Genomic DNA, 26,549 nt, shown 5'->3' with positions numbered 1-26,549 from the left:
TGCGGGTGACGATCGTTCAAACGACCGACCACCTCGTCAACGACGTGTGAGAACTCTTTTGTTTGCCGATCATATCGTCTCGTGGCCGTTCGGATTTGGCGGTTATGGAGGTCACCGGTGGCCCGCCCGCAAGTAAGAAGACGCGCCATATGAAATATGTAAAGAGACGGCGATGAATAAGTCAATAGCTAAAAACGTTTGAAGCGTAAGTGACACACCAGCGGGGACGTGACGCTGACAGTCAAAGCTCACATTTACAGACGCGTTTCAAGTGGAACTGTCAGCCCAGGCCCCCGCTGAGGTTCTGGAGTCAAAACCACCTGTCTGGAATCAAACTTTATTTTACCCGATATGAGATAGCGACGCAAGTGAAGCGGAGCGATCGGCGAGATTCTCATTTTGCTTTGATAGAAGTCTGCCCGTTGTTCTCTTTGGAAGTGTCCCAAGCGTCGCTTCAGCCAGACAACTCCAAATTCTTGATCTCCGTGATTACATCATGTCTTTTTCCCTCATCTTTTGGAGCCCGAGACGCAGCTGCCGTCTAAGTCTCGGCTTGGAAGCGACATGGCGTCGGGCCAGCGCCGCCGCCACCGGCGGACAAGAAACGTTGCACGATCTGGCTGACAGTGGCAGTGACAAAGAGCCTCCAAAATATTTTTGATTTTTATCATGAAGAATTAACTACCGTATTTTCCGCACTATAAGGCGCACCTAAATACATCCAATTTTCTCAAAAGCCGACAGTGCGCCTTATAATCAGGTGCGCCTTATATATATACGCACCCAAACAAACCGGACTCCAGGAAACAAATAATGAACATAGGAATAAAGTACATAGGACCGATATTGAGCCACTACAGCAGGCGTATCCAAAGTACGGCCCGCGGGCCAAATGTATATATCTTATATATGGACAAAGTTTTAAAATGGGCCATTCATTGAAGGTGCGCCTTATAAGCCCTTATAGTGCGGAAAATACAGTATTCGATCGGATCCGGAAAATGATTTTGAATTGGGTCTCAAGACAAAGTTACGATTTCAATTATGTTTTCAGGTCCAGTTTAAAAAAGTTTTAAAACTCAAGCCTAGGATCTGGTTTCAAGTTAAGGCTTTGAACTATAGTTAGGGAGAAAGCTGGGAGAATTTCATGACAAAGTCCAGCAGAGAGTAAAAAAGAAAAAAAAAAAGCCTGGAAGAGCGAGCGTGACCACGAGATGAAAGCCGAGCGAGATTGTGTACGTTTGGGTCCGGCAGGCTTGGCGTCACCATCCGCACAACGGCGACCGAGCTCCGAGGCAACAACCGCGATAACGCGGCCAAATCCCGACAAAGCGGCGGCCTGCGGGCATCATGTATGACGCTCTCGTGTCTTCATGTTATCTCTCCGGTACACGCGTGTGAGCATTCGCATGCGTGGCGGAGAGTGTGAGAAGCGAGTGTGTGAAGATTGCGATGTCAAGCCTACAGGCTGCCGACGATATAATCAATAACAACATCACTCTAGCTGATGGATGCTTGGCATGTTGTTATTATTACATGACAATGACAAAGGGGCATAAATTAATCAGCGCTGGTTTTTTTTTTCTTTATAGCCAACAGATCTCTCAGCTTCTGCATTCAGCTGAGGTGCAAACGTCAACTCGGTAGCCGTCCAAATGTTTTGTTATCAAGGACGCCAAGTGAGCAAAATGCTCATCGGGAGAATGTGTTTTATATTCTTTTAAGATTGTCGATTTAACACGCACGCACCTGGGTCCAATAGTCTTCTTTGAAAGAAGTTAAGAAATATAGAGTTGCTCAGCCCTCAACCGAGGCCTTTTTTTTTTTTTTTGACAATAATATATACAAGCAGGCTGGTTTGGAGTTTCAAGCTGTGGGGAGAGTTTCTAGTTGAGCTTTTTGAATTTAGGCTTACAAGTCAAGTTTATTTTGCAGAGGATAAAGAATATATGCTTCACAGTATAAAATACATCTTGTTATATTGTACAAGTTGTTCCACCATTTGAGTTGGGTTATATCGACGCAACTATCGATGCTAATGGCGTTTACGATTATGTAAGCTAGTAGGGGCAGAGTCCATTATTGAGTCCAAATTATTTGGTTGTTTTCTATCCACAACATGCAATTCTCTTTGTTTTATAATTAGTTTGACATTTAGCGTGAAACCTCCAAGAGATTTTTCTTCTGTGGTTTCACAAAGTTAAGTAGAAATGGGAAGAATGGTCGCCACATGCACGCAGACGATTAAAAAGGAGCCAAATCAAGAGGGTGTCTTTTAGATGGATTGCTTCATTGCAGTGTTGCTCCTTAAGAGAGCCACGAGGCGGCTTCTCTAAAGCATTTGCACATTAGGAGGACAGACACAAGAAAACAATTTCCAGACATGAAAAAAAAAAGTTTTAGAAGTAAAGAACAAGAGTTACCTGTCCCATTTGACTTTGTACGGGACTTTTCCCTCGCTGCCGCAGTGGCGTTAAAACGCGAAGGATGTCGCACGGCTACTGAAATATGACTCATTTACTTTTTGGAGAGAGAAAAAAAAAAAAACATCTGGGCGTTCTTAAGATAATGCCGACCATCTGTGTCGGCATGCAAGTCCCTAACTAGAAATTTGACTTCCAGCGGTCGAGACGACGACGGGGTGGGGGGGGGGTAACATTTAGCTTGGAAAAATATTTGCAGAGAGGCGGGAAAAGATGAGCAGTGTGGCCGTAACGTGACAAAAAAACATCAAATCACTAAATAATTGCTGGAATCAAGTTAACACGTGATTCAATAAAATATTCATTCATAAAAGGTTCATTTGTTATTGCCACTATTTACTTGCAGATTCAAAATATTTGGAAATTGTGGGAAATTTATTGTAGCACATTTGAGAACAAATGATTAAATTAAAATAAAATTTAATTGAAAATAAATTCATTTTGGCTTGTTCTTACCTTTTAAAAAGGATTTCAAACTACAAATACGGTTAAAAAAAAATTACATACAGCAGTTTGCGGTTGATTGAAAATGCATATTTTTTAATTGCTAGGAAAATAATCACCCAACCTTGGTGGTTGGTGGACAGCGTCTAAATCAAGATGCATTCCCCTGCTGAATGGAGCAGATCGAGAACATGGCGCCAGGTCAGTTTCCATTAGCCACACCTCACGTCGATAAGTGTGCAACTCGCTCCAGTTATTAATTGATCATTTTATAAACTGACATTCCTATGCACAATAAACGACAAAAAATGAAAGCAACACAAGGAAATCAACAGTCAACAGCGTGTGCAGTTGTGTCCGTGTGGGTACAACGCTAATAAATTAAAGCAAAGCGTGAACTTTGCACAGACAAATCTCCTCACATCTGCCGCAAACAAACGCTCTAATAAAGGCGCATCTGCCCTCTTCCCATTTCCCGCCGTCACTTGCCACGTATCGAAGCCGCTCGACGCCAATGACGGTGCCAATGTCACCTGAGCTGGCCGAGCCATTATTGCACAGGCGTTCTTAATAGCCACATAGATTAAAGTCCGGCGGAACAAGACGTCGACAGATTAAAAAAAAAAAAAAGAAAGATAGGAAAGAGGATGATGAATTGCCTCCGATTGAGAGGCAATCATGCATAAATTACTTGGATGTGCTCGGGTGTAATAGCCAGTTTTCACTCACTCTCACGGAGATGCGCTTTAAGGCGAAGGGGTTGGGGAGGTAGAGGCAGGAGGAAAGGAATGTGGGGGCAAGGGTGGGAGGGGGGGGGAGTCAGCTGGGTGGCGGGTAAAGAACGAAGCGGGTCGCAGCTGTCTACTCAATCACATCACCGTCAAGGGTATCGCCCTGACACCGTCTCCACTCTTTGCCCCGAGCCTCCGCCACAAATCTCCCAATAGACATTTGCTACTGTCAGACAGCATCCCCCCCGCCCCTCCCTTCGACTGCCGCCCACCTCAGCCTCCACCCGTGAGGCCCCCCCAAGGCTCCGCAAGCACGTCTCAGAGGCCCAGCAGGATTGCGGCGAGAGCTCCGTGAGCGTCTTGATTATTCCGGATCCCGGCTAACAAGAATCTAGCATGTTCCACACGCCTCGTTTTCTTTGGTTCCACTTTCTGCATGGAAGAAAGAAATATTCTTTGGACGGCAAGAAAAATACCGAAGTTGAGATCGGTTGACGTAATGAATGTTGACGTAACGGCGTGTGGCACTGGCGGCTTTTAAAAATAATAAAGTAACAACGTTTATTGACTCTATTCCAAAGAACTTCATTTTGAGGACGCGTTAAGGATGAACACGACGGAATATCAGTTTCTCGGCGATTAAACCGAGCACCATCTGCAGAATCGCAAACAGCCAGTAAGCTTGGCTGCTGTTCAGGCGAGCTACAGTTTGCGCTCGTCGCCGCGAGTGACGGGCGGGGCGGCCGTGGGCCTCGGGGCCGTCAGAACACTTGAGGGCCCGGGCATTGGTCTCCCTTCACGACATCGCTCTTCATCAGCATCACTGCTGCTTTGAAACGTGCCACCGCGGTCCCCCTCGAACCCCCCGCCCTTCCTCTTTTTATAGCCCAAGTGGTGTATTAATGCCAGCACAGCAGGGAGCCGGGGAGCAAAACAAACCCGGGCCACTTAACTCGATCGTATTCACAATGGCAAATTAGGCAGAAAAAAAAAAGTCGCCGCACATCCCTACGAAGGAGAATGAACGAGGGGGTTTTCCTCCGTGACTCATTACGGCGGCGGTAATAAGCAGAGAAGCTGGAGCAATGGGCAAAATTGCGAGGGGATACGCTGGTTAATATTTACACTGCACTTTGTCACCTTCATATTCTATACGGCGCATCAGCGAGCCAGGGAGGAGGATTAATAGTGCCGCTCCTCGCACCATTAATCCTTAAAGATGCTTCGGACAGACTCCCGCCTTCCGCCGGCGGGCTTTTTTCTTTATTCCGCGTCAACCTATGAACCTGATGAGCTCGCGACACACGGACGCTCTCTCGGGCGGAGTTTCAAGTCAGAGTTCAAGTCCTGGAGGTCCTTTAAGAGAGCGGCACTGAAGAAGAAAAAAGGGAACTGGAAGGAAGAAAAAGAGTCATTTGGTGTCGTTTAAGACAGAAGAGCTTGTCGCTAACTTAGCTTAAAAGCGTCAAGGCCGAGCATTCCGGCCGGACGGCTCAGCAGGAATGCGACGCGGAGAAAGGCCCGAGAGCTTTTAGCGTACACGCTGGGAGGCAAAGGTGACACCCTTGAGTACTTGTAAAGCGCAGAGCACGTTCGGTGACCCGGAGAGGACAAACTGGATTGTTGTCAGCGAGAGCTGTTCACTGCTACGCCATTAACCTTGGTGAAAAGAAGCTAATAGGAGTGCTGTGTTACTTTTACGAATGAATTTCTCTGGAGGCGATACAAAAAAAAAATAAAATCAAGTCACCCTTACAGGATGGAGAGGGGAACAAATTGTCGCTGCCATTAAATATTGGTTTGGAAATCTATTAAATTCACAGAGAGATAGAAAAAAAAAAAGGAAATTCATTGGTTATAAAAAAAAAAGTGTTACAAAGTTACAAAGCACTCCAATTATATATAAAATGCTGAGCAAATTTCTACACTGGCAAAAAAAGTAAGCAAAACAAAAGGAGATATTAGATAAGGGATTCCAAGGTCAAATCAATACATCCATCCCTTCAACAACAACAAAAAAATTGCAGCAATTACTATTAAATAAATGAACGATGTCAGGGTGTCACAACTTTGTGCGGAAATGACAAATCGATCTCGTTTGTATTCCGTTTCGACCTTCGCAATCACAAGGGGCTCCGTGATTGTCCCGGTATTGTTTTTCTCTGGCGGGAGCGTATGGAGAGAAATAAGACTCATCACTCATCAGACTCATTAAGACTCGCAGCGTGAGCCCAAACTCGTCCCGGACCGCAGAGACGACACGATCCTTTTCATCCACAACAATATTAAACACGCTGAATGGAAACGGACAAATTACTACTGAAACAACAACTTTAGGGCAAATAATGGTCGCCCATACATCCATTTTTGATAGCACTTGTCCTAATTTGGCCGCAAGTGCGCTACAGTCTGGATCCGCCGATTTTCAGACAGTTTATTGCAGTTTATCATAATCATAATCAATTATGCAAGTCCCCAGTAAAGGTTATCTTGTCATAATAACAATTATGACAACGAAGGATGATGGTAAGAGTCTTGTTTTTGTTTACAATATTTTAATCAAAGTTGCATCCAGAAGTGACGATTATACTTTACTATATATTATATAACTTTGATTATACATTCGACTAATAATAATGTTATTGTGTTTTCAAATACTGCGGTAATTAAAGTTTTGCTTTTCCTTTATTTAAGATACATTTGGAGAACATTACAATTATTAATATTCATAGTTAATATTAATGTAGTCATTATCATTATTATTATTGTTATTAATAATAATAATAATGATATTTATTATTATTATTATTATACTGATGATTATTATTATTATTATTATTATTATTATTATTATCGTTAGTAGTTGTATGCTGGTGTTGTCAAATTATTTTTCAAAAAATTATTTTGCATTATTAAAACACTGTCTACCAAAGGCCGACATCAACGGCCAGAGATTGATACACATCTTTTGGCAGTAATTCCATTGAGCTAAATGGGCCACATCAATAAAATCCCGTAGAGCTAGCTTCTCATCCACCAGAACAACAAACAACAAGACAAGACGGAGCGAGACAACAGCGCACCAACATCTAAAAGGGGTCAACTTGTTAGCACGAGGAGACCAAAAAAAAAAAAGCATGTCATCATGTGTACCAAACAAATCCAACGTGTGTGTGCGGGCGCATGTGTCTGCGATATCAATATAAATGTGAAGTGCGGCGTGTCACGGCGGCCACTTCACAAAGAGATGGGGCGAGCCTTCCACGGAGGCGCCGGCGAGCAAAGAAAAACAAAAGCTATTGATATAAATGATGTGCCGACTGAGCAAGCCCCCCGGGCAGGGCGAGCGAAGGTCCGCTCGATACCAATTGATCGCGGGAGGCCCGCGCATTCATCTTAATTCTGACTAATTAAGGTAGCGGCTGACGAGGAGCGACGAGGTGAAGTGGTTGGGTGGGGGGGGTGGTTAAGCGGGCCTAGTCGTCGGTCTTCGCGTCGGCGGGACCTCCCAGATTACAAAATAAAGCCCCCGTGTTTCCGAGCGTGGAACAAGTGGCGAATTAAGAAAATCCGCTGCGGAAACAACAAGCGACGCCACATTAGCATCGCTGCCAAAACGAATTCCCGCCTCGTCAGCTTCAGATAGACATCAAAGCTTGTTAATTGGCAGCGTGGGGGAGGAGAAAAAGTTGATCGTAGAAAACAATCAAGAATGTGATTTCTTGACACGCTTGCTACTTTGGTCAGACTTGAGCAAAGACGAAGATGCTGAGATGGAATCGATAATGTTATGGAACAAATCATCCGATACTTTTGTCTGTGCTTGTGTTTGTACGTCACTCGTAAAAAAACAGGGAAGGCCAAGGAGACAAGGCCAAGAATCCAAAGCTAACATTTGTTATTGTCGGGGTGAGTTTGTGGCTTTCTCTGCGTGTCCCTGGACAATAAAGTATCAGCATTTCAGCAAAGTATTGATCGTACGTGTTGTAAATATTGAACCGTCGTCGGGTATTGTCGCCAAGATGGTGTTCACAAAAGGACAAGATGGGTTTCTGACATATAAAGTGAGCTTCTATTCAGAGAAGTCTTGAGGAGTTGCCAGGGTGTGCGGAGTAAACATTAGCTAACATCCACAAAGACAGATGTTGCAGTTTCTTTGGCTAACGTTTGATTTCTTCAGGAAAGACTTTTGCGAAAAAAGACTAAGCGGGAGTGAGGGTTAGGGTTAGGGTGCAACAGCAGTTCTCATGGATTTGTCTCGTTTTTCAGTTTGACTACGAGCCGTATCTGTATTATTTTTCAATCTTCAAGTTGGTTGCTTCCATTAAACTACTCAAAAACACCAAGGTCCAGATAGATCCCAAAAACTTGAGAAACTGAAAAAGGTTTTTGTGTGTCCACAAGGTTTTAGTAAAACGTTTCTGGAAAAAAATAAAAGGGAATCTCAATTTCTAATGTTAGATGGATATATGACATTTCCAAAAAGTCGATTTGTCGTGACCAAGAGCAGAATCTGATGTGACCGAAAGAGCTAAAAACGACACATTTTAAAATCCCCTTCCCTGTGGACATGACCTAAACTCGGAGCGCTTTTCAGAAAAAAGATTTCTTCAACACTGCCAAGAGCCCAGCTTGAGATTTTTATCTGCTCCCCCCTGAGGATGTCAGGAGGAGGGAGGAAGTGAGGAGGCAAAGTCATGAACGGCGGAGGGTGGCGTCGGTGATAATGCTACCTGACTGGAGATCCCAATCTGACAACACACTCGCGGACATTTACAAGAAGGCTCGCTCGGCCGGCCTTGCTCGGCCCTCAGACAAGGCTGACACAATATCAGCGCCGCAAAGTGACGGACAGCCGGCGTATCTCCATCAGACAAGAACTCATTGTTGGGACAAAATAGATGCGACTGACCGGGCTGACCCGCGACCTTTCCCGGCTCTCTGTCGAGCCGGGAGAGAGTGACAGATAAGCTTGGCTATCAGCTACTTCTTCATTGACACATAAACCGGAATGCCCTTTGCACCTCCCGCTGCTGTCTATTCATAATCCAGGCTTGGCTGGACCGCCGTCCCTGGAGGCCAAACGCACGGGCCGAAGCCTGACGGTATTTCATCCGGCGAGAGACCGCAAACCGACGCGGTGTCATTCACTCACATCAAATTAACAAATTGGGACGGACACATCCCCCTGAAATCTCTTCTCATCAGCTCGAGTGTGATGTCCTAATGACTCTGGCTGTCGATAGCGGTCCACATAAACACACTAAGCCCTGAGGGGGGGGGGGCAATTAGGGAGAGCATGAAGATGTTTTCCTTGTGTCACTGCTTGTTCTGGTACTAATAAGATGTAATTTACGGCTGTATTCTCTAGTGACAAGGCTTTTATCAAGATCATCTTTGGTAGGTGTCAGAATAAACCGACTCGAAACTGAAACCTCTGTTTATTTTTCAATATTGTTTTTCTTGTTGACAAACATCGAACATCCGATAACCAGAAGATGATTGGATTCCTAAAAACCTTAAGACACATGCCCGAAGCCAACTTTGGACTTGAGTTGTTTTTGGGTTGCCTTGATCAGGACTTGGTCTTCAACTGGTCTTGATCTTGATCTCTACCTGTCATCTGCCCTGGTCTTACGTTTGACTTTATGGTCTCAACCAGTCTTGGACGTTGACAAAAATATTGTAGGTAATTCAGAGATCGTGCTTAGCTTAGGCAAAATAAGATCTTCAAGTTCTCACTCAGGTCCAACATTTGTGATCTGCTCCCACAAATATTCTTCTGTACGACTCGAGGAAAATCTTCTGACAAGTCTTTGGGGAAGAGTGGTAGCTGTTTTGGATCCGAAGGGGAGGAGGGGAAGCGACTCTTGACGTGATGCGCACAGGTGGCGTCTACGAGTGATGGCTCCACGCAGAGCCGGCTCGACTCAACCCGTCATCACGACAAATGCGGTGAGGCCTCCCTGGACCTCGGCTCTCTTTCCGACTGTCACCCTCGACGTCCTGCTGTAGTGATGATGCAGAGATTCGCCTCGACACCGTTGACCTTGATCGGAGCTCTGCATAATATTACAGATACAAATACAGCGGCGGGAGACATGAAAGCCACGGGAATCTTTTCAGATTGGCGCAGCTTTTGGATGAATACTGAAGGCTAAGCGTAAACAACCTTGAGAGTCTTCAAATATTTGGTGGAGCAACATGGAAAAGCAAACAGAACCATAGCAACCAAAATCAAGACTTGCAAGTTGAATCTAAGCATGTCAGTGTAAATTTACTGATTCTGCTTCATTACACACTTGATCTTTGAATGGATCTACAAAAACCTTTAGGTGTACAATAAATGGACACTATCAATTTCCTTTTCGTATCATCTCTCTAGAAGCTCCCAAACGGCAGCCTTTCATGCCCCGTACAAAGAAAGGTCTTCAATTTAATTCGCCATCTGTGGCCAGCTTGAAAAATAATCTGAGAAATGAGATCCGTGACCCCGAATACAGAGCGACGGAGACAAGTCCTGGCAAAGGGAGAACCTCCGAGCCCCTCCCCATGTGGCGCGGCTAAATATTTACCCTTCTCCACTGTGCTGTCCAGGCGAATGCGCTCAGCCCTCACTCAGCTCCCCCCCCCCAACCCTCCAACCGGCGTACTCAGAAGTGGCGAGAGCTGACACGGTTGCGGCCAAGACTTTCCGCTCAAAGCCAGAAGGTCACGGAACCTGGGAGTGAGGCTCTTTCAACCATGCAGCGACAGAAAAGCGGGAGGATAAAAAGTCAAATCATTTTCTTGACGTTTTGGAGAGCCCCCTTAGAACTCCTCTCACTAGGCTTCTCTGACTCAGCGTTCCATATTCATCTTTTTTTTTTTGGTCAGATTTAATTGCCGCGGCAAAAAAAAAAAAGCTGAGAAGAAACGCTTGAGCACCGAGAGGACCGACCGAGAGCACCAAGTGGGAGGTCTGCACTCAACCTGATGGATGCATAAGCGCTAATAATAAGAGGCCTCATTACACATAACCAGATGATTCCCACAGATACGAGCTTGGTGTAATAGTCCTGCTGCGAGCGCTAACAAAGTGATGAACTACTATTTCCGGGGAGGATATTATGACTTATCACCACTTGAACTTGAAAATTGCTTTGAAAAGGTGTGTTGACTTTTAAAGTGCGGTGAACAAACCATTGTCAAAAGCCGTTGAGGATACCAAGAGAAGTTTTACGGGCTGTCGGCCATTTTGGACATTTCTGTCTCTGTGCTGTTGTCGCCGTAACAAGAATCCAATGAGTGCATTCAGGAAATTGCCAAATACAAACTGAGGTGATCAAACTTCATAATAACGTCGCCTTGATCCTTAAGGGCCTTTTTAAAATGCTACCACTAAAATACATTCAATAATTAGTGAAGCTGTAGAGCGGGAACATTTATCATCTATAATCGGGTCGCGTGACAAATATCCGAGGTCCGAGGTATACAGCAGCGTAATAAAAGTTAATCGAATTATCACGCTACATCATTGCTGACACAATTTAAATGGACCGAAGAGTCCGTTAGATGAAGAGCGCAATAAAGTCGATTGAGGAAACATCAAGTTGATGGCGCATTACCGTCATGTATTTAATTTACGCCCGTATCGAACGTCGCGGTACAAGTGAGATGCTCCAAAGGTGAACTCGGGAGCGTGGACTAGCTCCAGCTCGGCGGAGATAAATCGGCATGTTCAACTTTGCGCGGCGCGGCGAGCTGAGGAGGCAAACTGCCGGCGAAGATGAGGAAGCGTGCCCGTTGCGCCGCGCCGACTGCTTGTTCCAGGCTCCGGTTATATTCTGTCACATTAGCGCCGGCACTGAGGATATGCTGACAGAGAGAGGACATTGCACATTGAGACTGGAGGGCTTTTTCCAAGGCTGGTGGCATCAGGACGGGAGACAAGTGTGTGTGTGTACGTCTGTGTGTATTTGCGTCCGCGGAGGCGCAGGCTTGCCTGTGGAGTGGAGCATGTGGACGCCCGCCCACTCTGCAGCCTCGCAGCCCTCGTCATTTCGCATCAATCCACGGGCCTTCAATATAAATAGGACAGGCGTCCTAAAGCTACGCATTACTAGGAGCGGCGGCGGCGGCATTAAGCGCTGACCCCGAGTCGCTCAGCTTGAAATATGACTATTGCCGACCGCTGGAATGAGAGCTTCCCTTTCACCTCTTTGGTCACACCGTAGACGGACCATTACTGGGCACATGGGAACGGCGAATTAGCTAAAAAAACAACAACAAATATCGCCCAAGTACTTTTGCAATTTGTTCCAGACCGCAATTCAACAAGTGGAAATCTGTCATAGTCCATAGATTTTTAAAAATAACATTTTAGCCCTTTGACAATCCTTCAACATATTTAAGTATTCAGAGTATTTCTTGGCACCTGCTTTCACTTTGTTGTCTTGAAGAAATGGGCTTGAGGAAGAAGACACTTTTGCGTGCGTAGTTCTCCAAAGCGTGCTTGCGTCAAGCGGTTTCTGACTTCCACTTGAGGTTTCCTCACACATCAGAAGAAAATTAAACATTAGATATTGAAAAGAAAAAAAAAAACACATTCAACCAAACTATCAAATTTGACCGCAAGTCCACTAGCTTAATGATAACATATCATGCGAAACGGAAATTAGCATTGATGTTACGGTTTATATAAAGTACTGTAAACAATCGTAAAATATATAGACCAAAATACAATCTTGCCTGTACCCTGGCTACGAAAACTTCAATGTTAAAAATCACAAGCAGATACAAGTATTTGACTGCGAGGACACAAAGGTGACGCGTTTCTGCTCGCCGGCATCCTCGTAGCCTCCAACAGAAGCTTCACACTTCATTACTGCAACGTCAGTGAAGTGTGAAGCCATTATGTGGGAGCAGTGAGACTGGCTGGGGGTAGAACTAGGGGTGTAACTAATAACCCCCCCCCACACACACACACACACACCGCAAACCCCCTTGCACAAATCACTTTCTGGAAGCGGAATCAAGTTATTCAATCGGAATCATTATTTAATATATTCCAACAGCTGTGAGGTGTTGTCCCAGTGTCATATGAACGGGGGAGCAACAAACAGCTGGCGGGCCATTGTCTTGCCCCGCAGCACTGCTCACGATTGCACTTAACTTGCACGTCGGATGTGATGCGCAAGGATGAAGCAAATTTGCTGCAAATCACATACATGAGGAACATCCACAAGGCCTGTCATGCAACTAAATCTAAAAGGAGAGCCTGACTTTGAGGAGAGGGCCATTTGTGTACTCTACTGACCCCTAGTGGACAATGGTAGTATATCAGGCACCACGCAACGTGATTTTGCCAAAAAGTGTTTTGACTGCCAACAACTCACTGAATGGAAAATGAGTAACTGCTTATTTTAGAGAATCAACATCTTAATGAAAACAGCATTGGCAAGTTTGTGTGCGACAATCAAAACCATCCATTTTCAATCAGCCACTATTGGGGACTTATGGCACAAGACCAGGAAGGAAAAATTTGCTTTGAGTGCTGATTCAAGTCTTGGAACTGAATTCATAAGCAGCACAACATAGACATCATAACTACTGTAGTTCCAATCAAATAAGACAGCAGGTAATTGCTGTAAAAATAAAAAATAAAATAAAAGTCTATGAAAAGGAAGTTTAAACTTTGTTTTGGGAGATTCTGCTTTTTCTCATGAGGCTTGAAAATGTGGTAGTATAAATGCATGGAATTGACAATTAAAATGTGTATTGAAATGTTTGTAATTAACATAAACTCAACAGACTTAGAATTAGCATTAGCAGATTTGGTTTGTCAGACAAGTTTAATGAGATTTAAACATGTCCTTTGCATTCTATTTATCAAAACGTGGGCTTATATTTGAAATACAAGGGTGTATGCCCCCTTTATTTCCCCATACATGCCTCTAGCTAAGATCTCTTGAAAAATAAAGTCACTATTCATATAATTTTGTTTTAATGGCTTCTGTCACCGCTAGACCAAGTGTTTGCCACCAAATAACGCACCTGCAGCTTGTTATGCAGCAGCTTCATAAAACAAAATGCAACAAAAAAAAACAGATTATAAAACATCGTAAGAGCAAGTGTCCCTTTTTGCTTCGGTAACAATTAAAACGTGAAGTTACCTGTTTGAGAAGACAGACATGTTGTTGCTGGTAAACAAAACAACAGGCAATACTAACTGGTACTTTCGCGGGTTGTTTTCTTACAGGCATAACGAAGGGCAGCCGAGTGCCGGTTGAAGGACCCCAACGAGCCAAGATGGCCGCGCCCGTGGCAGACGCCGGCGATTTCGAAAAGTGGCTGAATGAGCGGCTCGACGCGTTAGAGGTGGACCGCGAAGTGTACGGCGCCTATATTTTGGGCGTACTACAAGAAGAGGAGAGCGACGAGGAAAAACGAGACGCGATTCAAGGAATTTTATCGGCGTTTCTGGTGAGCTAGCTACGCCCGCATGTCGCACGTAGCCAACATGACAGCTGTTTCTTCACTCGACCAGTTTATTTTTGGAACCAGTCACACTTCTACAAGTGACTTCTCTGCTATGTGCCGCAAACCACACGGAAATTGTTAGTCAAATTCTTTCAAGACCAAACCCAAACTCGTGCTTTTATATTGTGCGTCACAAAGTAACTATGAAGCCAGCTTGTGTTGATAGCGTTTGTATTGTATGACTGTCCTCAAATTTGCAGGATGAAGAGGACACGCTGGAAGATGTCTGCCAACAGATCATCAAGCATTGGACGGATTACTGCATCCGCTCTGCAAACAAGCAGGATGCTGGAGATGGTGACTAATAAATATTATGTGCATAAACATTCAAATAACACCTGAAGCTTCTCCAAAAGCTGCAGTGTAAACATATCTCTTCATATCATTGAATCACACTGACATAATATGCTTATCTTGCACCTGTCCCTGTTGTCAGTGTCAGATAACACAAGGACGGATTACCTCAAGTTTGAAATGATTGCTTTTGTTTTCCCAACCAGTTGAGGTCCAGGCCATCGCAAGCATGATCGAGAAGCAGGCTCAAATTGTGGTGAGGCACAAAGAAGTGTCGGAGGAGACCAAGAAACGCAAAGAGGCCCTCCTGGCGCAGTACGCCAACATTACAGACGAAGAGGAATATCCTTCTTCTAGAAACCTAGAGTCTGTCCAGTTCACATTTCTGGACAAAGATCTGTTGTATTGGTGGAAAAACGTTTTTGAAATTATCTTGTTCTTTTTATTATTTAATTATGGGGGTGTGTTTTTTTTTTTTTAACCTGGCATTTGAATAATGGGTGTGTAGACTTTTTATACTCAATATAACTTATCACTGCTGTTTACTGGCTTCACACTTTTGGTTCCCTTGACTAAAACACTGAAGGTGAAGAGGAAGAGTCGCCAAATGGAAGCTTCATGCCCGGACAGGACAAGTGTATCCTCCACATGCCAATGTATTTTCCAAAACTATTTTTCACATGTATTGGTTAGCATGTACATTAGCATTAAGATGGTTGTTTAGAGGCTGGAACGCGATTTGTGGATGAATTCTGAGTGCTTTTCCTGCCTACTGTTTTGTCCTTGACCTCCATCGGGCGTCAGCCATGTTCAAGAACACCAACGTGGAGGAGGTCTTGAACAGACAAAAGCAAAAGCGGGACCAGGCCCGTGAAGATGCCCAGAAAAAGAAGGAAATCGACAAGATGCAGCGGGAGAAGGACAAACTTGCCAAACAAGACAGGAAGGAGAAGGAGAAGAAGCGAACACAGAAGGGAGAACGCAAAAGATAAAAGCAGGAGAAAGGACATGTGGGAGGGGAGGGGGTGATGTGTGAAAGCACTGAAACGTGCAATGTATTCAACTGTTGTTTTTGTTATCAAAACGTCCAATCACATCCTATGGCAAAAAAAATGCAAGCGAGATTAAGAACAAGCAGTTGTTAAAATTGTGTCTTTTTAAAGTAATAAAACATTTGGAGTAATTGCAATTGCTTTTATTTTAAACATTTAAGGTTGTGCAAACGTAGAAAATGGAGAAACACTTAAGAACCATTATGATTGTATATAAGTAAGATGCAATGACCAGACCGATCCGAATTTTTGGATGGAAAACGTTATGAAAGGCTAATGACTACGGTTGTGACGCAGAACGTGTTGACGCCAGACTTGGCTAACAGAACAAATTGGCGTCTCCAGAAGATAAAACATTTGGTTTCTATATTTTAACTACAGGGGCGGACATGCTGCATGCTTCAACTTGGCTGCGTAGTATGACAGTAATTAAAACTACTTTTCATACTACGGTACTAATGATCAATCGATTTGTGTTTTAAAAGAAAAAACAAATTGCATCTGAAGTTAAACGAATCCTACAGAATATCTGCATAATTTAGACAATACTGGATGGGCCAAATCATAAATAAACTAAAATTATTTTGAAGAATTTACATAAGTTAATTTAAATACAGCTTTGTTGTAGACAGATACAAACGAATTCAGGAAAGAGCCTTGATTAAAGTTAAACTGGATGGATGAACAGTTCGTGCGCAAGTACGCAATTCGTGCCGTGAGGTCTTAACTATGCGATCATCTCATCTTCTGCTGATCTCATATTAGCGACATGCTATATTACAGGGGGTTTGATTAGCACGTCGGGTGCTAGCTTAAAAGGTAGCGGAGTAAGGGCACCTCTGTGTGTGTGTTTCCTCCCCGTTTGTGTCGGCGTGGTCGTCAGGCTTCCTGCTTGAAGCGGAGGCAGCCATCAGGAGAGAGTGCCACAGGGTCGCACAGGGCGTCCTGTTGGCGTCGGCATGGTCTTCCTGCCTCCTGGTGGGAGGAGGCGCGGTCATCTGGAAGGCACACCAAAGCACGGAACGAAGCTTCCTGGTGGTCACGACGAGCTCCTTCAGAGCGATGATCACGTCAACTGCAAAATATGTTTGGCAGTCTTAATCATAACGCCCTATACAACGATTTGACCATCTGAACAGGTAGCTCAGGTTACCATTGTCCTCTAAGCACTGACGCTTGAACACGTTGGCAAGTTCTTCCCCGCGTCTCGCCTGTACTTCGGATAAAGCCTGGCGATGATTGCTCAGCGCCGAATGAATGGAGGCGTGAAGAGGTGTGTTGCACGTGGCCTCCATTTTGTACAAAAGCCATTCCACCTGCAAAACGCCACAAACAACACATCACGTGAGTCATTTTGGGATCCAACATTTCTCAGGTGAGTATCTCACGCTGGTCAGCTCCTTCTTCTGATTAACGATGAGAGAGTCCAGTCTGCTGAAGTTGAGTGGAAGTCCGGGCGGGTATGTTGGAGGCGGAGACAGAAGCGGTGTCCATTCAACTGGAAATCTTTTGGCGAGGATGACCTCGATCTGAAATGAAGAGCCAATCGGAATGCGAGATAAATGAAGCATATGAACATTTCTACAAACACGAACAAATTGTGTTTCTAAATGCAGTGACATTTTTGGGAGTACCTCCTTCCTTTCCGCTTCCAGGTAGCCTAACTGTTCAGAACATTCATCCAGGTGGAGGTAAAACTGGATCACAAGTCCCTCTGAATTCTTCTGCAGCACAGCTGTGTCCTTGTCCTTCCCTCCATTGTGCAACTCTGCGTCCTTCAGATGACCCAAGAACACCCCGCTGACAGCCGTCATGCCGGTAGATGCGCTCTCATGAGGCGTCGTGTCTTTCTCAGACTTGACAGGCAGCCGGGTGAACCTTCCGAGGTTGCAGTTGACGTGAGCGGGAGTTTCTCCGTTAAATCTTCCCGTGCCTCGCAGGTGGCCGACGCGGGGTCTTCGGTGCATCGACGCGCTTTGCGGACTTTCTTCAAAGCAACCAAGCGGCTTCTTTTCCTTCTGTGATTTCATCTTGTGCTGAGTTTGCTTGGAGCGGGGATTGGAGCACTGGTTCCTTCTTTGAATATTCTGACATTGGTTCGGGGGATTGAAAGACGGGGAATGAAAACAATTCTCATTGCCCGATCCTGACATTTTGTGAAAGCCCGTACCCTCTGTTTTGACATTTCTGCCCCAAAATTCTCCCTCTGGCTGTTTTTCGTGAGATATTGGCATGGCCTGGCTGGGGAATTTCCATTGCGCAAATATGCTGTCTTCAGGGTAGTCTGTATTTTGTTCTAAGTTTGGAAAGCACCGTCCTGAATTAAACTCATCAGCCATGAGAACGTGCAAACCACTAACCAGTTGGTTCATGTGTTCCGGCACGTATCGCTCATTATCACAAACGGGCTCCGCACTCGTCGTGCTCTCATAATGATCAAAAAATAGCCCGCTCGTCTTGCATTGGAGCTGCAAGTCGTCACCGATTTGAGGGAAGTCGTTAACGAGCTGATGATTTGCCGGGTGATAATCAGATGACAGGTCATAGTTGTTCTCCAGTGTCAGTGGTAGAAAGGTGCTCGGCGTTTTGGAGATGGGAAAAATTGGAGGCGATTTCGTTGGGTGTCTGTCATAGCTTTCTCCGTCTCCGTTAACATGACTAAACCAGTCCGGATTAGCAGAAATGCCACTGAGATTCTGAAGGAACATCTCGTTTTTGGACACCGATTGAGACTCAATGAAAAGCTCACTCGGAACGTAGTTCGGAAGTGTATTCGCTGGTTGACAATATTGTAAAATGTCTTCCCTCCAAGTCTCAGGAGACCCAAGACCGTTGGCATTAGATGGCTTCCTAGAAGATATCAGAATTTTTTTGGGTTGTTATTAAACAAATACAATTGTGGATAAACTGCTCAACAGTGGACGAATGAGCAGCAGAAGCTCATTTGTTATTATTTATAGCATATTACTGATTTAGTATCAGCTCTTTTATTTTACATTGGTGTGACAACTTTTCATTGTGACATATTACACACCTACTATTGTTGCATCCGCTCTGGATATTATCACCTTCATCTAAAATGTTGGCCACTAAACACTGCAGATCCACCTCATCAATTTCATTGTTTTCTGTGTCATTCCTTTAAGAGAGAAAAAAATATCACAAAAGTATTTGATACTTGGTAAAAAAAAAAAAAAAAGTAAAACAATACCTGCTCCAAATGCTGATCCGTGCACAATGACTAAGTTCATTGGTGTCACTGTGACCACTGGGAGACCAGAGTTTGAACCCCGCCACTTCCTCTTCCTGAGGACTAAAACCCAGGCTGGAAACGGAGGTACTTCCATCATTGCCGTTGACACGAGCCTGAAATGAGAACAATCGAGAAACCTACAACATTCTAAACTGACAACCACCCAGTAATCTTTAAATCTCAGCATATTCTGTTTCATATTTACATTACATTAGGATTGTTGTTGTTTTGTGTACGTTTGTAAGTAACTGCCGTCCCATAAAGAGTTTGAAGTGAACATGTTCACAATGTTCCACCATTTTAGACTAGTATAGAGTAGGAACCACGTTTTTTCCTGCTTTTCAGCATTTCAATTGATGATTACGGCCCAAGGGAAAGGTGGAAAGTGACTAGGATTCATCGGAAAAAACGTGAAGACGTATCTGAAGTCTTTGGTGTGTGTACAGTGTGCGCATTACCTGTGAATGCTTACCTGACCGATAAACGAGCTAAATAAAAACTCGTCAGATGCCATTTTGAAACTCTGATCGCCCTTTCCACTTGACTCTTTGTGTTCCTAATTAATCACAAGATACAAGTTTACAATTAAGTTAACAATGACAACATCGGAATTGGGTCTGACAGAAAGTGCTATTGTTTTAATTTCACGCACGACGGAGAAAGCGAGGCCCGCCATTTTGGCTGACTTTTGGCTAGTTAGAAAAGTGATATCACTGCCCTTGGCAATTTTCGTGCCATAATAGGAACATCCAACCACGCAAAACAGTAATCTAACAATTTTAAACCAATCTTGAGTAAACGTACCTCGACAATTTTGTTGCGTCAACTTGTAGAGATGTCGTAAACTTAAAATAACCGAAAACCTCGACCTTGGCCCCCCCACCATCAACTAAAATGTCCTTTTTCTTATTGGTCAAGCCTGACGCCCAATTAGCATAAAGCAGACGTTAAATGAGGATAGCAACCATGTGCTGACCACGCCCCATTTTGGAGAACCTTACTGTAGGTGTCAAACCCAAGGCCCGGGGGCCAGATATGGCCCGCCACATCATTTTATTCAAGATTCAAGATTCAAGTTTTTATTCGCCATGTTTGAGCGTGCCAAACAAGGAATTTGGCCCGCGAAGAAAAATTGTGCATCAAATTCGTGTGTCATTACTAGAATTGCAAATTGTCTTCACTTTTAATAATATCTTTTTTTTTTTTTAATATTTGACCAGTTTTTACTCGTCTGATTTGAAAACGAGTTATTTGTCAGTTTGTTTTGTAGCTTTTACTGTATATAATATGAGGTGCTCATACATTTATTTGGGTTGACAGTCATAATGGCCCTCCGAAAGAAGCTATGACTACAATGCGGCCCGCGAAAAAAATGAGTTTGACACCTAAAGTTTAGGTAGTGTATCCATCTGCAAATTTATATATAATAATCATTTTGTTATATACAATATTATTTTCACGTGCATAAAGTATTATTTGGCACTCCCAATAAAAAGTTTTAACAACGCAAGTAATAACACTCGATGATTGTCGTGCAGCTGGGCGTGCGGAAAGTATCACTTTGTAATTTCCGCATTTTAAGTGGTTATTTACGCAATTATGTGTCATCATGTGGTGAGATGTTTTGTATATTTTAAGGGTTGAAATGAAATGAAAGCAAATGCTTTCATACGTGTTATTACTGTTTGTAGGGTTATAAAAATGTATTAAAGGGGGGTGTCTTCTTTTTGGTTCGTGCCGTGGGGAATGTAATCCATGTTTTGGTGCGATTAATGTCAATCATTTCCAATCCTTTCGATCATTGATGAAGTGGACGGTGAACATGATGTGAACACTAGATGGGGACCTCCTCCTCCTCATCCACGCACTGGAAAACCCGTAGGTCTGGTTGGGCCGCGGAATCCAGCTGTTGTGTCAAGTTTGACGAAAACGCTACATGTTCCTAAGAGCGAGCTTCAAAATAAAACAAAGCAACTTTGCCAAACTATCAAGACCTCGTCTTAGCCATCTCTTATTCACATTAAAAGTGAGCATAACTGCCAAAATCAATTTGACGGGCCACAGTAGCAGCATTGACGCTTATTTCTGTCGCCGTACATAGTAAACGACGCCGCGTTTTGAGAAAATGGCCGTCTCATCTTTATTTTGAACGGATTTCCCGGATAAGGCGCTTCTCGTTGCAGGATCCAACAGGGATAATAGAAGTTAGGGAAAAGAAAAGTTAGCCAGCAGCGCTCCAAGAGAAGAGCAAACACAAAGAGAGCGACGCTCGCGTTGAATGATCAGCGTATACAACTTTTTACACCATTGAGCCTACTTCATGAGGCTTTTTATTGAATTCTCTGACTAAGGTCTTAAAACTTGGAGAGATGATTTTGTGTGGGAGTTGGTCTGTCCTTCTCTTGCTGTCTGTGGTGGTATCAGCTCAGTATCAAGGAGACAACGGAATTGTCATCCCGGAGCATGGATTCTGCCAACCGATCTCCATACCCCTGTGCAACGACATCGCCTACAACCAAACCATCATGCCCAACTTGGTGGGCCACTACAACCAAGACGACGCAGGGCTGGAGGTGCACCAGTTTTACCCGTTGGTGAAGGTACAGTGCTCCCCGGACTTGAAATTCTTCCTGTGCTCCATGTACGCGCCGGTTTGCACTGTCCTGGAGAAGGCCATCCCGCCTTGCAGGTCCATCTGCGAGAGGGCCAAACAGGGCTGCGAGGCCCTCATGAACAAGTTTGGCTTCCAATGGCCGGACCGACTCCGCTGCGAGAACTTTCCCGTGCTGGGCGACGGTCAGATCTGCGTGGGGCAGAACGACTCGTCAACCGCCACCGTCCCGCCGTTGCCCGTCCCCGGCACCCAGGGGGTTTCAGTGGTCCCCGGCCATGACAGGGTTTTCCGTTGCCCTGCCGCGCTGGTGGTGCCCCCCTACCTAAACTACATGTTCCTGGAGGAGAAGGACTGCGCGGCTCCGTGCGAGCCGGCCCGGGGCGGCGGGTACATGTTTTTCACCGACAAGGAGATCCACTTCTCACGCATCTGGATTCTGATCTGGTCGGTCCTGTGCTGCGCGTCCACCTTATTCACGGTCACCACGTATTTAGTGGACATGCAGCGCTTCCGGTACCCCGAGAGGCCCATTATCTTCCTGTCGGGCTGCTACACCATGGTCTCCATCGCTTACATCGCGGGCTTCTTCCTGGGCGACAAAGTGGTGTGCAACGAGAGCTTCAACCCGGATGGCTACAAGACGATCGTCCAGGGCACCAAGAAGGAAGGCTGCACCATTCTCTTCATGATGCTCTACTTCTTTAGCATGGCCAGCTCCATCTGGTGGGTCATCCTGTCCCTCACCTGGTTCCTGGCGGCGGGGATGAAGTGGGGCCACGAGGCCATCGAGGCCCACTCCCAGTACTTCCACCTGGCGGCTTGGGCGGTGCCGGCCGTCAAAACCATCAGCATCCTGGCCATCGGGCAGATCGAGGGCGACGTGCTGAGCGGCGTGTGCTTCGTCAGTCTCAGCAACCTGGACCCCCTGCGAGGTTTCGTCCTGGCGCCGCTCTTCATCTACCTCTTCATCGGGACCTCCTTCCTACTGGCCGGCTTCGTGTCGCTCTTCCGCATCCGCACCATCATGAAGCACGACGGCACCAAGACGGAGAAGCTGGAGCGCCTCATGGTGCGCATCGGCGTCTTCAGCGTGCTCTACACCGTGCCCGCCACCATCGTGATCGCCTGCTTCTTCTACGAGCAGGCCTTCCGCCCGCACTGGGAGCGCAGCTGGGTCAGCCACAGCTGCAGGAGCCTGGCCATCCCGTGCCCGGCGCAGACGGGGCCCCGCATGACCCCGGACTTCACCGTCTACATGATCAAGTACCTGATGACGCTCATTGTGGGCATCACGTCCGGTTTCTGGATCTGGTCCGGGAAAACGCTGCACTCCTGGCACAAGTTTTACACCCGGCTGACAAACGGCAAACACGGAGAGACCACCGTGTAGGATGAAGGGCTCGCCGCAAGCTCTTGGACGGACCGATTTGTGCTTTCCGTGGCGGCTGCGAGGAGGGGGGGGGCGCGTTCTCGGGCACGCTGAAAAAGCAGCAGCGAGCTGGATTAACGAGGCCTGAACGGGACAGCCTGAATGAACAAACACACAACAAACATGGCCGACATGGCCATGTGCTGAAATGCTCACCTCCTCATCTTTCCCCCTCCTGCTTGCAGCCAGGACAGGAGCGCGAGTATTTCACATGTAATTAAATCCAAGTGTAAATAGGAATTGTAAAAACATGAAATTATATATTTGTATTTAAAAAAAAAAATACTTCTGCTTAACTGTCAGTGTACCTGCTTCTCTTTTGCACTGCAACAAAGCCAAATAGACCTGACCCCCCCTCCCCTCCCCTTTTTTTTTTCTTTAAATAACATTGACAAGAACTCTGACCTACTTTATTATGGTATGTAGTCACTTTATATGGAAGCTACTAAATACTCTTATGTAGTTAAACAACTAACATAAAAAAAATCACATTTTAGTTTGTATTTAAACAAATATTTCAGAATAATTTAAAGATGTCAGGCATTCATACTTGCTCTATTCCCATTTCTTTCTCTCCTGGGAGTTCTTTCCAAAATGGAATAACATCACCAATGGGGAGATTTCATCTCGTGTTTCAAATGCGGGCGGACAGGAAGCGTCATTCAGCGGCATTATGTCAAGCGGACATCGAACGTGGCACGACTTGTCTCTGCGGGCGAGTAAAATAGTGTTTTGCCTCGCAGCTATGCATAATGTAAACATCAGTGTGATGACAATAAAACTAAAAATACTTCTTTGTTGAAATACTGTGAGACTAATTATGTGCCGTTGGAATACTCATTGTGCGTTTTTGTACAGTTTCCTACTAAATTGTCCCGAGATTACGTCAAACCAAAGGAAATGTGTCAATTCAAATGTTCACATTAAACACATACTTGTCAAACTGTTCATATATTGTATGTATTTCCTGTTCTATGGTTATCATCACACAAAAAAGTCTCAGGAGACGAATGGTTTTTTTGTGGATGACTTTTAGGATTGCTAAAAAAAAGAAAGCTAACCAAAACAATTCCTGTGAATCGCTTTTTTTTTTGTGTGGAGGTTGTGAAACATTTTGCGACCTGTGAGAACGTGACCTCTCCAAATGGTGGCCCACCTCACACAACACCAAGTGCAAAAAAAAAAAAAAAAAAAACCCTTTTGTTCGAAAGGCCGCGGTTAAAACAACACAGGGATCATCTGGCGAGCAACGCCCGCGCCATCGGATAGGCGTGAAAGCCTTCCCGCCCGCCTGTTGGAGGGAATCTAAAAAAAAAAAAGGTGGTTTCAGCGTTACATCTCAGCTGCCAAGCTGGAATCCCCCAAGCTGCGCTTCTCGGCTCCAATGGACGCATCTCTCCGTCGTGGATGCGTGCGTACGTGTGTATTTGGCTGCCGGGGAGGGAGAGCTGGGAAGCCGATCCTCTCGCCTCGCGGGCAGGGAGGCTTCGGGGGGGGGTAGGCCTCCATTGTGTGCGTGCTTGTAATCGTATTAGTTTACCGTTTCCATGCGCTCTCCTGTGACCTGGTGCACAAGAGCGTCTTTCTTGTCTTCTTATCAGGGCTTGGCTACGGATGGGCTTGAACAACAGACGCTTAGACTTGATGAAAGGTAGGAAGAGATACTCCGAGAAAGAGAGAGGGGAGGGGTGAGACATAAATCGACCTGTGCTTCTCTTTCTGGCTGTCTATTCTAGCCCTCGTCCGCCTCCCCCTCCTTGCTTTCCTCCTCTCTTCGCTCAGATGAATGGGGGGAATGTGAGTGAGTCAGTGGAGCGGCGCTAGGCCTCGGCCTCCAGTGACAGACAGTCTCCAGTGCGCCGCTTACTTCAAAGTCTTGCTGAAACCTGACTAGCTCCTTGTAAACACTGCCGCCTGGCCCCCAAAGACCCCCGGCCCCTCCCACCTCTGCCTCCCTCCACTTCCTGCGCTTAACTCAACTTAATGGCCGGCTTGTTTGGCTTTGCACCCAAGCAGAGAGGCGAGCGAGGGAGAATGGGCTCAGAGGACGCCGAGAGGGATTGTTTTAGGGCTTTGGAGAGCCTGATGGAAAACCTGGAGAACACACCCCTGTTATAAAAGCAGCTTTTTCCTTCTTCATGTTAGCAAAATGTAACGTACAGTCAAGTCGGAAAATCAAATTAATCCAGAATGTTTGACATCAAGAACCACCTAAAAACTTTTTTTTTTCTCTCCACCGGCAAAACCTCCAAAAAATGTTTCTGTCATGACGCTCTACACTTTGTGCGAAAAAAGGTCTTAAGGTCGGACTGCCAATTACCAGGCCGCAAATCATCAAATGGAAAATACGACAGTAACTGACACTAACTAGCACCAAGACAAATTTTTGGTGGGTTCTTGATTAATGTTTTGTTTTCAAAATGTAGCCCCTCCCGGCTCCTTTTTTTCACATCAGGCAAACCTGGCCTTTGAACAAGCAGGCAGGCCTGTGTTCACTTTCTAATCCAGCGCGCTCAAATCCTTTTGTCTGCATCCAAGAGGGAAAATAGGCGCGCATTCTTCCTGATGATGTTGATATTTGAGCTAAAGGTTATTGCGTGAGACCTTCAAACATCTGGAAAAAGAATCAGATGCTTTGCCGTTGACTCATCCAGGTTGCCGTCTGCCGGCGTCTTGCCTGGCTGACGCTGATGATGATGATGATAATGAAGCCTCGCCAAACTGCGGACGGGATCATTCAAGCGCCCTTCACTTTTCCGTCGACACCCGCTCCTTCGGGTGTCGCTCGTCTCGGATTTTGTTTTTCCCTTGCTCGCTCGGGGGCAAGAAGGGACAAGCCGGAAGAATGCTCCCGGAGACCTTTATTGTCATGTGGTTCTGAATGGAAGCGGGCCTCCTCAGAGACGGATCAAGTTATGAGTGGCCTGTTTTAACTCTTTGGAGACGCGCTGCCTTATCCCTCTAAGGCTTGTGTAATAGGTGGTTTGAAGACAAAGGAGGGGGGGGGGGGGACTTGCAGACAAGCAACCGAGCCTGTTTCTCATCACAACCTGGCACGGGCCCAACAAGAACTCAACCTCTGCACTCTGGATTAGTTGCAGTCATACATTATGATGAACCATAAGGGAGCTATGGACATTTTCCAGAACACATCTATCGCGCTCGCCCTTGAAATCTCCAAAGGAAGTCCAAGATGTTCCCCCCCTCCTCCTCTCGATGCGTTCCGATGGCCGCCGTTGAGAATTGGGCTGAGCTCAGCACGCTGGCGCATCACAGTTTGGACTTGGACGCCAGACGCTAACCGCGATGAAGGATTGTGATACAGCCGCACAGACTCACTTTTCTTGCAATGTTCAAAATGCGCGGTCAGCCGAAATAGCGTCAAAGACATTCGCTGGCAGTGAGTCGGCAAGGCCTAGCTATCAAAACCTGGGTGTTACTCAGGTTCTGACATCAGCCATGATTTCACCTACTAATATTTAAGGACTAGCAAAGTTTGGTTTTCTTTCCGTGCCCAACAGAAATGACCAAAGTGGCGATTAACAGGATTGACAAGTCTTCCACCATATTGCCTTGATAATTAGATCAACATGTCGGTCACGCCTTAGCTTTAATAGTAATTGGAGGGTGGCCTTCCTCCCCGTGCTTTGCTTTTCCTGGTGGCTCATTTTCACGCCTGCTGCACTCCATTTGTCTGCTTTTTTATTGCTCGTAGGCTGCTCGGGGGA

At 45.5% G+C, this 26,549-nt stretch overlaps 3 protein-coding genes and 1 long non-coding RNA gene across 7 annotated transcripts in view; 2 read left to right on the top strand and 2 right to left on the bottom strand.

Moving 5' to 3' along the window:
- LOC119125332 overlaps positions 1–13,895 on the bottom strand; it is a 74,383-nt gene extending 60,488 nt beyond the window's left edge. For all 4 annotated transcript variants that reach the window (XR_005098462.1, XR_005098463.1, XR_005098464.1 and 1 more), the window contains exons 1-2: positions 13,813–13,895; positions 12,075–12,189 (exon numbers count right to left, since the gene is read on the bottom strand). This is a non-coding gene — a long non-coding RNA (uncharacterized LOC119125332). The remainder of the gene's footprint in view (positions 1–12,074; positions 12,190–13,812) is intronic.
- A 17-nt stretch (positions 13,896–13,912) lies between these two features.
- On the top strand, positions 13,913–15,657 carry ccdc43 (coiled-coil domain containing 43). Its single transcript, XM_037255680.1, has 5 exons — positions 13,913–14,122; positions 14,380–14,476; positions 14,680–14,815; positions 15,055–15,110; positions 15,278–15,657. Exons 1-5 carry the CDS (start codon positions 13,949–13,951, stop codon positions 15,463–15,465), a joined length of 651 nt encoding a protein of 216 aa, XP_037111575.1. The 5' UTR covers positions 13,913–13,948; the 3' UTR covers positions 15,466–15,657.
- A 35-nt stretch (positions 15,658–15,692) lies between these two features.
- moto (minamoto) lies at positions 15,693–19,829 on the bottom strand. Its single transcript, XM_037255677.1, has 7 exons — positions 19,251–19,829; positions 18,737–18,891; positions 18,560–18,664; positions 17,160–18,375; positions 16,914–17,054; positions 16,679–16,841; positions 15,693–16,600 (listed from the first exon to the last, which is right to left on the bottom strand). Exons 1-7 carry the CDS (start codon positions 19,290–19,292, stop codon positions 16,338–16,340), a joined length of 2,085 nt encoding a protein of 694 aa, XP_037111572.1. The 5' UTR covers positions 19,293–19,829; the 3' UTR covers positions 15,693–16,337.
- Positions 19,830–20,992: 1,163 nt separating this feature from the next.
- On the top strand, positions 20,993–23,769 carry fzd2 (frizzled class receptor 2). Its single transcript, XM_037255678.1, has one exon. The coding sequence runs from the start codon at positions 21,148–21,150 to the stop codon at positions 22,780–22,782; it is 1,635 nt and encodes a 544-aa protein (XP_037111573.1). The 5' UTR covers positions 20,993–21,147; the 3' UTR covers positions 22,783–23,769.
- The last annotated feature ends 2,780 nt before the right edge of the window (positions 23,770–26,549 follow it).

The sequence above is a fragment of the Syngnathus acus genome, chromosome 8, assembly GCF_901709675.1.
Source record: "Syngnathus acus chromosome 8, fSynAcu1.2, whole genome shotgun sequence".
Taxonomy (NCBI): domain Eukaryota; kingdom Metazoa; phylum Chordata; class Actinopteri; order Syngnathiformes; family Syngnathidae; genus Syngnathus; species Syngnathus acus.
Note: the sequence above shows the minus strand (reverse complement) of the source record. Positions and strands in the feature narration are given on the sequence as shown.